Source organism: Mirounga leonina, unplaced genomic scaffold (assembly GCF_011800145.1).
Source record: "Mirounga leonina isolate KUSES-001 unplaced genomic scaffold, KU_Mleo_1.0 Mir_152, whole genome shotgun sequence".
In the NCBI taxonomy this organism is placed as follows: domain Eukaryota; kingdom Metazoa; phylum Chordata; class Mammalia; order Carnivora; family Phocidae; genus Mirounga; species Mirounga leonina.
In genome coordinates this window covers 20,948,869-20,960,766 of record NW_023270380.1, presented here as the reverse complement: position 1 = coordinate 20,960,766, position 11,898 = coordinate 20,948,869, and the positions used below count along the sequence as shown (strand labels likewise).

Sequence of the window (11,898 nt, the reverse complement as noted above, 5' to 3'; positions counted from 1 at the left end):
GGGCAGATTGGCCTGGACAGGCCATGTTGGCTCTCAGCTCCCTGAGTCTACAACATAGCGGGGGAGTGGAGCAGGCGGCCCCTTGCTGGGCAAACCCTCTGGGGTTTGCCAAATGCTCCCAGGCTCTCCCCGCCTAAGGGAGGTCCCCAGGATCTGGAAGCGTTCTGTTTCCCAACTGTGGACCACCTGCCCACGTGCCCACAGGCCCCGAGGGGCCCCGCGAGCACCGGGTTCCCGAAGCCCATTCCTCAGTCAGAGATGCTGGGTGTTGGCTGGTTGTTTCAGTTCCCACTGAGGACAAAGCTCTAGAGTCGTCTCTGTGCTGGGAGGCCACCCCGGGAGCCCAGTGACAGGCCCGGGGGAGGCGGGAATCCAGCAGAGGATGGTCTTGCCCATTGACTTTCTTCTTGGGAAAGTGAAGTTTCAGTGTAACTGGTCGGTGACCCCAGGGGCAAAAGGGGCTCGGGACACTGAGGATTCCCAGTGGTCCTCAGCCCTGAGGGGTCTCCTGGGGTCAGGGGGAGAGCCTCATGTCCTCGTGCCCGGTCGGCCGGGGAGTAGCAGCACCGGGGTCCTGACCTCCCCCAGCCCTGGGACAGCAGGTCCCTGTGGAAACCAACACAGGGGGCCACACGGCCTCACTGTGAACTTCCAGCCCCCAGGGGGCTCCTGGGGCCTAGACGATGGGGGCCTGGGGAGGAGGTCCCTGGCCTGCGCGGGGCAGCCCAGGTGTTACTTCCTTGGCACCACCCTGGCCCGTGATAAGCCACCGGGCTTCCTCTCTGTAAGTGGACTCTTGCATATTTATGGAACAGCCGCTCAGGATAGCTTCCAGGGACTAAGGGCCACGGGTCCTGGGTCGCCTGCGAATGTGACACTCTGCACCTTTTGGCTTGACTTAAGGCCCAAATGTTTGCATCAAGTAAGTTCCTGCTGATCACTTGCAAAGAAAAGCCGCAGCTCTGCTCCCCGGCAGAGGCCGCGCTTGGCCCAGAGAGAGCAGGAAGCCCGTGGGGTCCTGCGGTGCAGGGGGGGTTCAGACCACAGGAGACGTGAGCTCCTCCCTCCCTCTGCATTGCTCCTTCCCTGAGCGGTATTCTGACTTTGCATCTGGAAGGTGCATGCGGACACCTGCCTCCTCTGTTGTTGCAAATACCTGCTCAGAGCGGAGAACAGTGCCTGGCATGCGGTGAGCACTCTAGAAATGATTGTTCTTGTTGGGGCCATTGTTAGAAAGGCCACAGGTAATAAGGGGGGCAAACCGTTATTGTGCACTTACTGTAGACCAGGCTCTGGGATGCGCCTCCTCCATGTGCTAATGCATTTGCTCTCCAGACTAGCCCTGTGAAGGAGACCCGATTATTACCACCTCTCCTTCAGAGGGAGAAACTGAGTCACTAAGGCCTTGAGGAACTTGCTAGAAGGTCCAACAGCCAGCAAGGCACACAGACCCCATATTTGCACCCAGCCAGTCTAAACCTGTGTTTGGGAGGCCCCGGGAGGCTCCCACTCCCGTGTGCTCCCCACCTGAGGCTTTGGACAGGACATGACTCTGGGCAGCTATGGCCTCGCCTTCCAGGTCCCTGTCCCTTGACCCGGGTCCCCCTGAGCACCGGTATGAGTCCACGGCCGGACTCGGGGCGTGGAGCACTCCCAGAGTGGCTGGCACAGCCTGACGGGCCTCGGCTGTGGGACTGCAAAGACGCTTGCAAAGTTGTCCTTTGTGGCACCGCCGGAGAGCCGGACCTGAGCGCGGAAGCTTCCTCGGTCAGGGACAGCACACAGTCTTCCGAGGGCCTGTGGAGAGCAGCAGGAGGGGGCCCGCAGGAACAGAGAAGGGGGGAAGACGGGTTGCGGGCTTCTGTGGGAGCTCGCTGAATGGGGCCTGGCCCAGAGCAGGCAGGAATGCAGAGTCCTCGCCCTCCTTCCTTCCTGATGAACACACGGAGACCCAGACTGGCCTCCAGGAAAGAGATTTCAACAGTTGCCAGATAGGATTCTCTTTCTTACAGAATAGGCCCACTTTTTCATAGGCTGGGACTGGGGTAGGGCCCGGGAAATTCAACAGGCACTGAAATCATCCCTGAGCTGCCCAGACAGCAATGGCCAGAGGCCCCGGGCTGGTGTGGCATCCAGACAGGCCTCTGTGCCCGTTCTAGACAGCCCCCTCCTCCAGGCTCCTGGACCTGCCTGGCTGCTGAGCTCCCAGGAGGTCCAAGGGGTGTGGCCTGGCTCCCCCCACCCCCAGGCCCGGCCCAGGGCTGGCTATAAAGCCGACCCAGCCTGACCCTAAGCACAGCCAGCCAGGACCCTCCCGGAGCCGCCCCTGGGGACACGTCTGTCGCCTCCGCGGCTCGGGCTTGTGCGCGGCCCCATGCGGCCACTGTGGCTGTGCTGGGCTCTTTGGGCGCTGCCCTTCCCCGGCCCCGGGGCCGCCTTGAGCGGGGAGCAGATCCGGGGCAGCCTGCTGCGGCAGCTGCACCTCAGCCAGGTGCCCGTCCTAGACGGGGGCGACGGTGACGGGCTGGTCACCCCTGCCCACGTGACAGCCCAGTACGTGGCCCTGTTGCAGCGCAGCCACGGTGCCCGCTCTCGAGGGAAGAGGTTCAGCCAGAAATTCCGAGGTGAGGCCTCCCTGCGGCTACGCCCCGCTCCTTGTCGGGGTGCCAACCGGGAGCTCAGGGGTTAGGGACACGGGGCGTGTGGGGAGGGTGTGGAACACGTCCCACCGTTGGCCTCCGGACTCGGTAGCCCCGCTAAAGCTGCTCACGGGCCCCGGACTCCTCTTGGGGACATCTCCCCGGGCATGGGAGGGAGATGGGAGGAATTCAAGGCTCTTGCTCTGCTTCTTAGGACACTCAGCTGGCCACCAGAGGTCTCCATGGCAGGGCTCTCTGCCCCCCCTCCATTGCCCACCTCCCCCCCACCCCGTTTTGCAGTGCCCTTTGCCCAAAGAAGGCTACAGGTCTGGGGGCCTGGCTGGCTCAGCAGGTGGAGGGTGTGACTCTTGATCTTGGGTTTGTGAGTTGGAGCCCCCGCTGGGCCTACGTAGAGATTACTTAGAAGTAAAATGTTCAAACAAACAGAAAAGAAGGCTGCATGTCTGTGCACTTGAGGGGCAGCCCCAGCCCCCACATTCTCCCTGGCATCTCCCTGGGGACTGCTGGGGAAATGCTGTTCACTGGCCGGGGGCCCAGCCCCCTCGCAGCCGCCCTGGTGCTGCACAGGCCTCCTGACCCTGCTCCTGTCCCCAGAGGTGGTGGGCAGGTGGCTGGCGTCGGAGGCCTCCACGCACCTGCTGGTGTTCAGCATGGAGCGGCGGCTGCCCCCCAACAGCGAGCTGGTGCGGGCCGTGCTGCGCCTCTTCCAGGAGCCGGTGCCCAGGGCCGCGCTCCGTAGGCTCGAGCGGCTGTCCCCGCACAGCGCCCGCGCCCGCGTCACCGTCGAGTGGCTGCACGTCCGCGAGGACAGCTCCAACCGCACCTCCCTGGTGGACTCCAGGTGGGGGCTGCAAGCGGGGAGGGGGCGGGGGAGGAGGGATGCCGAGGGGAGGGGGGGAGGGGGGGTTCCTAGCTGGGGGGAGGGGAGGCGGGAGTCCCAGCACGGGGGGAGGAGACGGGAGGAGGAGAGGGGAGGGGCGGGGGTCCCAGCACGGGGGGGTGGGGGGCAGGGAAGTAGGTGTCCTAGAGTGGGGGGAGGGGGCGGGGTCCCAGCGCGGGGGGAGGAGATGGGAGGAGGAGAGGGGAGGGGCGCGGGCCGGGGGTCCCAGCGCGGGGGCGGGGAGGAGAGGGGCACGGGCGGGGGTCCCAGCGCGGGCGTGGGGGCAGGAGGGCTCCCCAGGGTGAACCCGCAGCCCCCAGCTCAGGCCCCCGTCCCCGCGCCGCCCCGTCGCAGGCTGGTGTCCCTCCACGACAGCGGCTGGAAGGCCTTCGACGTGACCGAGGCCGTGACCTTCTGGCAGCAGCTGAGCCGGCCTCGGCAGCCCCTGCTCCTGCAGGTGACGGTGCAGACGGAGCACCTGGGCCCGCGGGCCGCGGGCGCCCACAAGCTGGTGCGCTTCGCCTTCCAGGGGCCGGCGGGCGCCAGGCAGGGCGAGCCCCAGCTGGAGCTGCACACGCTGGACCTGGGGGCCTACGGGTAGGCGCCCGGGCCGCACGGGGGGACCCCACTCCCAAGGCCAGCTCAGTCCGAGTGGGACTTTTCAGGGTGCCATGGGAGTGAATGCCCGCAGGAGAGTCCCTTTCAGTCTCAGGACTAAGGGCTCTCGTGATGTACCGTTTGGTTGTTGGTAGTGACCCGTCCTTATCCTTTTGAACATAATGAGCGCTGGGTGGCAAAGCTCCTCCCAGATGCCCCTCCCGGCTCCCCCGCCCCGGGCCCTCCCCGCTGACCTCTGCTTCTCCTTGCCCGCGCAGAGCTCAGGGTGATTGTGACCCCGAGGTGCCTGGGTCGGAGGCCCCCCGCTGCTGCCGCCAGGAGATGTACATCGACCTGCAGGGGATGAAGTGGGCTGAGAACTGGGTCCTGGAGCCCCCCGGCTTCCTGGCCTACGAGTGCGTGGGCGCCTGCCGGCAGCCCCTGCCCTTCAAGTGGCCGCTTCTGGGGCCTCGGCAGTGCATCGCCTCGGAAACGGCCTCGCTGCCCATGATCGTCCGCGTGGAGGAGGAAGGCAGGCCCAGGCCCCAGGTGGTCAGCCTGCCCAACATGAGGGTGCAGAGCTGTAGCTGCTCCTGGGACGGGGCGCCGGTGCCCCGGAAGCTGGAGCCTTAGGTGTGGGGCGTGGCCACCGCGGCGCCGCCCTGGACAGGTGCACAGAAGCAGGTCTGGACATAGGTGTTAATTTCCTCCTTAGCAAGTGACCCCTGGCCGCACTCAGCGCCCCTGTTTTACTTTTCCTGCACGTTCTTCCTTTTCTTGTCCTCCTGTGCATCACCCCCACCCTAAGCACTTAGGTGAGTAACTAATGCGGCTCAGATTGCTGAGCTCTAGAAGGAAATCCCAGCCTCCTTGTTAAGGAACACAGCCGGGCATGGGCAGACTGCACGCGGGGAGTCTCTCTATGGCAAACTCTCAGCTGAGTATGGACAACATGCCCTATGATGTGAGCTGGGGAAACAGACTGATTTACTCTACTGCATGATGGGAATTAAAACAAAAATTTTTTAAATCCCCCACTTTCCCCTAGGTAGGGAGGAGGTAAAAAAAAAGAACACCCCTTCCCCAAAACGTTGACCCATTCTGGACTCTTGTAAACATGCTTGGGTCCCCACTCCCTTGAGAGATTGCTAGGAGGGAGGACGATGGGCTTCCAACTGGGGTACTTGGTTTCTGGATCAAACAGGGTCACAACTGTGACCTCAAGCCAATGGGGAAGCCTTTGGGCCACCATTTCCTCTTAAAAGAGAGGAGGTGGGAGTCAGCTGAGTCATTACCCTGGGGGTCAGAGAGCCCAAACTTCACCGGCTCCCCTGCAGACCCAGCTTTTCCTGTGTGTAGTTAGGTTATTTCCCCCACTGTTTTAGAAGCTTTACCACCAGAACCCAAATGTATTTACTTTTTAAAAAACGTAGCCAAAACAGTTGAGTGTAGATAATATGCCAAAATAAAGTGACGGTTTGCTCTGTGTCTCTGCATTTCGTTTCTGGTACCCTTTATACCAGAGAGAAGGGAGTGATGATGGGGATGAGATCTCATAATGATGTGAAGAGATGGGGAGACCAAGACCCCCGGTCTCTGGGGGTGCCAAACACTGCAATAACTAGGTTTGGATTAAGCTTTCATTTCTAATACTTATATTGTCCCCTAGCTCTCACTCCAAAACCGGTATCATAAACAATCAGTCACATGGGCCACCTCTTTAGAAAACACTTTCCCCCTGGCAGTGTTTATGGGGTGACAGTGGTGTGGCAAGCAACCTAACATTTATTGAGCACTCACTGTAAGCCAGGGCGCTGGACCAGGCAATTTTGTATACCTTACATCACTTAATTATTGCAACAAATTCCTTAAGGTAGGTATTATGATTCCCATTTTCCAGATGAGGAAATCGAGGCAGGGCGATACAAAGCTGTTGAATCTCTACACTGAGGCATGGGTTATAACACTCCTTCCCACCGTGCTCCCCCCATCCCCCCACGTAAGCGTGTTCTGTTGATGACATGGGCGTTAGCCACCAGGTCATCTGGAAGCGGCCACACCTGGCAGTGCCCTAATGTAACCTTTCTAGGCAGCTGGGTTTCCTTATGCCTGGCTGTTGAAGTTCTTGGGCTCTGTTTTCACCCACAAAGCTCATTAATAACAACGGACTAGTGGAGGGGTAAATGGAGCCAGTCTCTGGACAGCCAGGATCTGAGAACGTGGCAAGCATATGGCTGGAGGCAGGGGAGAGGACTTGGCTTGGACAGAAAGGCCTAGATCACCTCCATCAGACGTCTGAATGAAGCCCTTCCATGTGGGATGCTGTGAGGACCAGGGCAGACCGTTGTTTTCTTTACAAGAAGAGTATCCATACCTTCTAAAGAGTTCCACCAGCTACTCAGTGACCTATCTGCAGACTCCCAGCCAGACCATTCAATCAGTGGCAAGGATGGGCCTGCTCCCATCATCCCCTGTGAGCTAAAAAGTCCAGGAGATCCGCCTTATTTCAAAATATAAGGATGTGTTCTTCAGCACAGGGAGACGGTGTGGTACATAGAATGTTTTCCCCAATATATCCATGCCTCCCAATCCTTGGAGCCTGTGACTCTGTCATTTTATATTTCAAAGGGGATTTTGCAGATGTGATTAAGGTTACAGACCTCAAAATAAGGAGACGATCTTGGATTAACAAAGTACACACAATCTAATCACAGGATTCCTTCAAAGTAGAGAACTTTGTCTGGCTGGAGGCACAGAGATGAGGCTTTAGGGAAGGTCAATGAGAAGATGTGACCGCCAGTTGACCCGTGAGCTGGACCCGGGCAAGGGAAGCTCCTCATCCCCTCTCCTGCCTTTGGAATGTTCCAGTCACCTTGCCCAGAAGCTGCCCCCAGGACAGCCTTGAGACAGTGATGTGGTGCTGGGACCATCAGACCGACCCCCCCCCCCCCCCCCCCCCCCGCTGAGGCCTCTCTATGAACAGTTAGGATGTGGCCAGTGGACGCAGGGATCCACCTTCTCGCAGCCCCCAAGACAAGGCTCGTAGGTCGGTTCCCTGAGCTCCTTCAACCCATCTGGAGTGGCCTGCCTCTTTCCTCCATCCCTCCCTGTCCACTGTGTCTGGGCGCTGGCTTGAGATCACACCCGGAGCTCCCAGGAGGATGCGAACCAACAGAGGCAGAAGAGGAGGCCAGAAAGATTTGAAGCAGGAAAAGGACCGGACCTGCCGTTACTGGTTTACAGATGAAGGGGACTGTGAGCCCGGGAATGTGAGAGCCTTTGAGAAGCTGAGAACAACCCCTGGCTGGCAGCCAGCAAGGAAAGGGGACCGCATTCCTACAGCCACACGGAGCCAAATTCTGCCAGCCCCCTGAATGAGTCTTGGTGCCAAATCTTCCCCAGAGCCTCTAGAGAAGGACTCGGATCAGCTGCCACCTTGATGTGGTCTGTGGGACCCAGAGCAGAGAAACCAGCTGGACCCACTGACCACTTGTGACCTGCAACACGTGAGGTAACACATTTGTTCTGTGATGCAAAATTTGCAGGACATTTTTATGGCAGCAGAAGAAACGAAGACAGTCCGCCAAAGCCCATTAGAAGTGATGTGTAATTATGTTTTCACTTAAAAGACAAAGTAACAGCATTAAAGGTAATTTTGAATGACTTGAAAATTGCCCATAATCCCTATGGTTTTTGCATGTCTCCTTTATATACAACCTGACCTGTTCACATACAACATGAACACATACTTGTTTTAAAAATCAGGTTTAGGGGCACCTGGGTGGCTCAGTCTTTAAGCGTCTGCCTTCGGCTCAGGTCATGATTCCAGGTCCTGGGATCAAGCCCCGCATCGGGCTCCCTGCTCAGCGGGAAGCCTGCTTCTCCCTTTCCCACTCCCCCTGCTTGTATTCCCTCTCTGGCTGTGTCTCTCTGTCAAATAAATAAATAAAATCTTAAAAAAAAAGAAAATCAGGTTTAAGGGCACCTGGGTGGCTCAGTCTGTTAAGTGTCTGCCTTCGGTTGAGGTCATAATCTCAGGGTCCTGGGATCGAGTCCCACATTGGGTTCCTTGCTCAGCGGGGAGTCTGCTTCTCCCTCTGCCTCTGCCCCTCTCCCCCTGCTCGTGCTCTTTCTCTCTCGCTCAAATAAATAAAATCTTTTAAAAAAAATCAGGTTTAAGGTGTGCCTGACTTACAGAACAAAGAAGTGTCGAGTTATATTCCAAAGAGTCACACTGGATCTCTTTAGGTGGTGGGATTAAAAGCAATGTTCATTTTTCCATTTGCTCAAATTTAAATTTTTTCTACAATCAACATGGGTTATTTGTGTGATTTAAAAAAAAAGAAAGAAAGAAAGAAAAAGAAAAACCCATGCAAAATGTGCCTCCCTGGAGAGGTCCCTAAGTTAGGACGGACTGGGGTCAAGGGGACTTGCCTTAGGATTAGCTGAAAGCACCTCATTCCCTGGATCTGTCCATTGTTAGACCAGATGAGCCAGCTCATTAGATCAGAAAGGAGGCCCGGAGGCCCTGGGGGGTGAAGGACCGGAGAAGTGGAGGCAGAAATGATGCATTATCCACTTTGTCTGGGAAGGTAGGAGAGGGAGGAGTGGGACTGTGGGGAGGGAGGAGGGGGAAGGGCAGCAACAGTTGACCTAACTGACCAGGAGAGGAGGGGGAGGATAGAGGAGGGCGGCGGGGGGGGATGAAGGTGGGCAGTCCCAGAAGCTTGGTGAGCTTCCCCATTTTCCTTCAGGGCTTCTCTCTGCCTGATCAGATGGAGTAAAATGGAGAGGACACAGGTGCCGGACATGGAGAGCCTGTGTCCCCGGCCGGTTGGCAGCACCAGGCTGGGGCCCTCCTGGGGGGGCGTCCTAAGTAGCTGGGGGAGGAGGGCGCTTTCCTCCCTGCATCTCGCCAAGGGAACCCTGGCAGGACTTTAGAGTCAGCAAGTCATTACAAGAGAAGGAAATGGGGGTGCATATCATTAAAACAGAATAAAACTTTGTACATATAAACTTTAAACTTTGGAGATGAAAAAAAAATGATAGATCTCCAAGTACCACAAAAAAAGAACCAGTTTCTGGCCAGTGGCTCACCTGTCCAGGATCTGTGAGGAGGGCCACGTGCCTTGGCTGCGCCCTCTCTCACGTGGCCTGGCCCAGCCGGTGGTCAAGTCAGCACAGGGGCCACCAACATGGCCTCCCTCCCTGGGCCCCGGAATCCTCCTCACATCTCACCTCTACTCCTGGACGCCAAAGCAGGAGATGCCACGGCCACCAGGTCACGGATGGATGGTTGTGCGGAAGGAGTGAGACACCGCACCCCGCCCCACCCCAATCTTGTGTTTGCAGGCCAGAGCCAGAGACCAGGGGAAGCAAGGGGACCTGCAGGCTTCCAAATGGACTATGGGGAGCCCTGCTCCCTCAGAGGAGCCGACAGCATTCAGAAGCTCCCACCTTTCCTGCTGCCTGCCAAAGATTCTTCTACTAGAAAGGAGGCCAAGTGGGAGCAAGTAAAGACCAGAGAAGAGAGGAAGGATGTGGCAGTGCTGGGCCCCAGTTCCAGTCCCCGAGCTCCTCCTGATGCAGGTGCCCCTTCCAGATGGCACGCTCCCAGTACCTTCTCAAAGGCTGTACCGCAGGTCCCCCTTTCCTCCGCTAGTTTGAAGTGTCCAGTTGCCGGCCCCCCCTCAGCTGCCGTGGGGAGTCTCTAAAGCCACTACACACGGAACAAAGAACATAATCAGAGTTTGACAAAGATTTTCTCCCAGTAGTAGAATTAAAAAAAATTTTTTTTTATTTTTTTTTTTAAAGATCTTATTTATTTATTCATGAGAGACAGAGAGAGGCAGAGGCAGAGGGAGAAGCAGGCTTCCCGCTGAGCAGAGAGCCCGACACGGGGCTCGATCCCAGGACCCTGGGACCATGACCTGAGCTGAACGCAGACACTTAACTGACTGAGCCACCCAGGTGCCCCTGAATAATTTTAAAAATGGACATAAGTTTGTGAGGATAGGGACCTTTGCTTTGTTCATGGCTGGACCCCCAGAACCCGGCTCAGTAAGCATGTGTGGAATGAATTAATAAACCTAATTTTGATCTTTGGGAGAATGGTCAGTGTGGTGCAGCCATATAATGGAATACTAAGTAGTCACAGATATCTTGTTTTAAACAACTTTTCAGTGACATTGGGAAATGCTTATTATACATCTCACGTAGAAGTTTCAAAACTATATGTATATCATTTATTCCCAAGAATGGAAAAGTATATATGCATAGACAATAATAATGTAAGGAAATCCACCGAAAATGTTTCTAAGAGACTGTCCCTAGGAAGTCTGATTATGGGACTATTTTGACCTTTACTTTTTTTTTTGGATTTCCCATATTTTCCTCAATATGCATGTACTCCTTTTCTAATCAGAAAAAGTTACTGAAATATTATTTTGCTTAATAGTGAACATTTGGTCCGCACCTTTAAGGGTGCAGGAACCAAGGAGGTGGGGACTTGCTCAGGGACGTGAGCAGGTAAAGGAAGCTTGCAGCAGGGAGAAACTTGCAGGGAAAGGGGTGGGGGGTGCTGCAGGGAGGGGGCGGGGCAGGGGTGCAGAACCCTCCGCAGACAGGCCGTGGGGAGCCCACAGTCCCCCCAGCTCCTAAGAGTCCTCCAGGGATGCCCCCCCCCCCCCCGTACTTTCCTGACACCCGTTCCGGAGGCCCCTTTTACTGCTGGTGGAAATGCAAACCTACCGTCTGGGGAGCGTTTACAGCAAGTTGGGGCTGGGCGAGGGGGGAGTCTTAGACTTCCCCTGCCTCGGCTGGGCCCTACCTGCAGCTGGGGCGCCGCGGGCAGAGTCACCTGGCTCCGGGGGTCCCAGACAGACCAGGGTCAGCCACTCACCACTCACCAAATCAAAGGCAGAGAGAGGAGGAGGTTAAACAGGAAAGGAGTCTATTTCAGGGAGGCCGACACCAGGGAGACAGCCGACCAGTCTCATAGACGGTCTCCCAAGTGCGGCAAATACATGCAGGTTTGCATCAGGAAAATGCAAAGGGACAGAGGTTAGTGGGAGTGCGGGTGGGGTCGGTCATGGGTGGGCTTGCTAGGGCCGGCTCAGGGCGGTCCTTGTGGCTCGAGGGGCGGTTTCAGAGCTCAGGCCCGGGTCCTTTGCCCCGGGCTGTTTGCCTGGGGAAAGAGGTAAGCTGGCGAGGAGAACTTGGTTGGAAAGCACGCACAGATCAGAATGGAGGTGGCGGACCCCTGTTTCACGCTAAGGACTGGATCCTCCCAAACGCACGAAAGGAGCCGATCCTCCATTCTTAGGAACCGTGCAGGCTCGGCGGACAACGCGGCTGCTACCGCGCGCGGCCACCACCCCGCAGGCCGGGAAGGGGCGAGCAGCAGGGGCTTCCAGCCGCCCCCGCTCAGGCCTGCAGTCCACAACCCGCGGAGCCTCCCGCCCGCTAGGGCGGCTGACAGACCGCGCCACACACAACACTAGCCGTCTTCGGCCGGAATCCCAGTTCCCGGCCCCACCGGCCTCGAGGGCCGACTCTGGTCCCGGGCGGGCCCGCGGGGCGGAGACCCGGGCTGCCGCGCACCGCGCCGGAGGTTCCCACCGCCAATCCCGTGCTCGGGGGCGGGCACACGGCTCGAGCTCCCGGCAGCGGATTGGTCCGCTCGAGCTCCTGGCCGCGGATTAGCCCGCCCGAGGATTGGTGCCCCGCTCCCGAGCTCTCGGCCACGGATTGGTCCGCTCG

General features: G+C 57.8%; 1 protein-coding gene across 1 annotated transcript; it reads left to right on the top strand.

Moving 5' to 3' along the window:
- The first annotated feature begins 2,374 nt into the window (after positions 1 to 2,374).
- LOC118012847 (left-right determination factor 1-like) lies at positions 2,375 to 5,488 on the top strand. Its single transcript, XM_035008392.1, has 4 exons — positions 2,375 to 2,624; positions 3,255 to 3,501; positions 3,895 to 4,137; positions 4,416 to 5,488. Exons 1-4 carry the CDS (start codon positions 2,375 to 2,377, stop codon positions 4,768 to 4,770), a joined length of 1,095 nt encoding a protein of 364 aa, XP_034864283.1. The 3' UTR covers positions 4,771 to 5,488.
- The last annotated feature ends 6,410 nt before the right edge of the window (positions 5,489 to 11,898 follow it).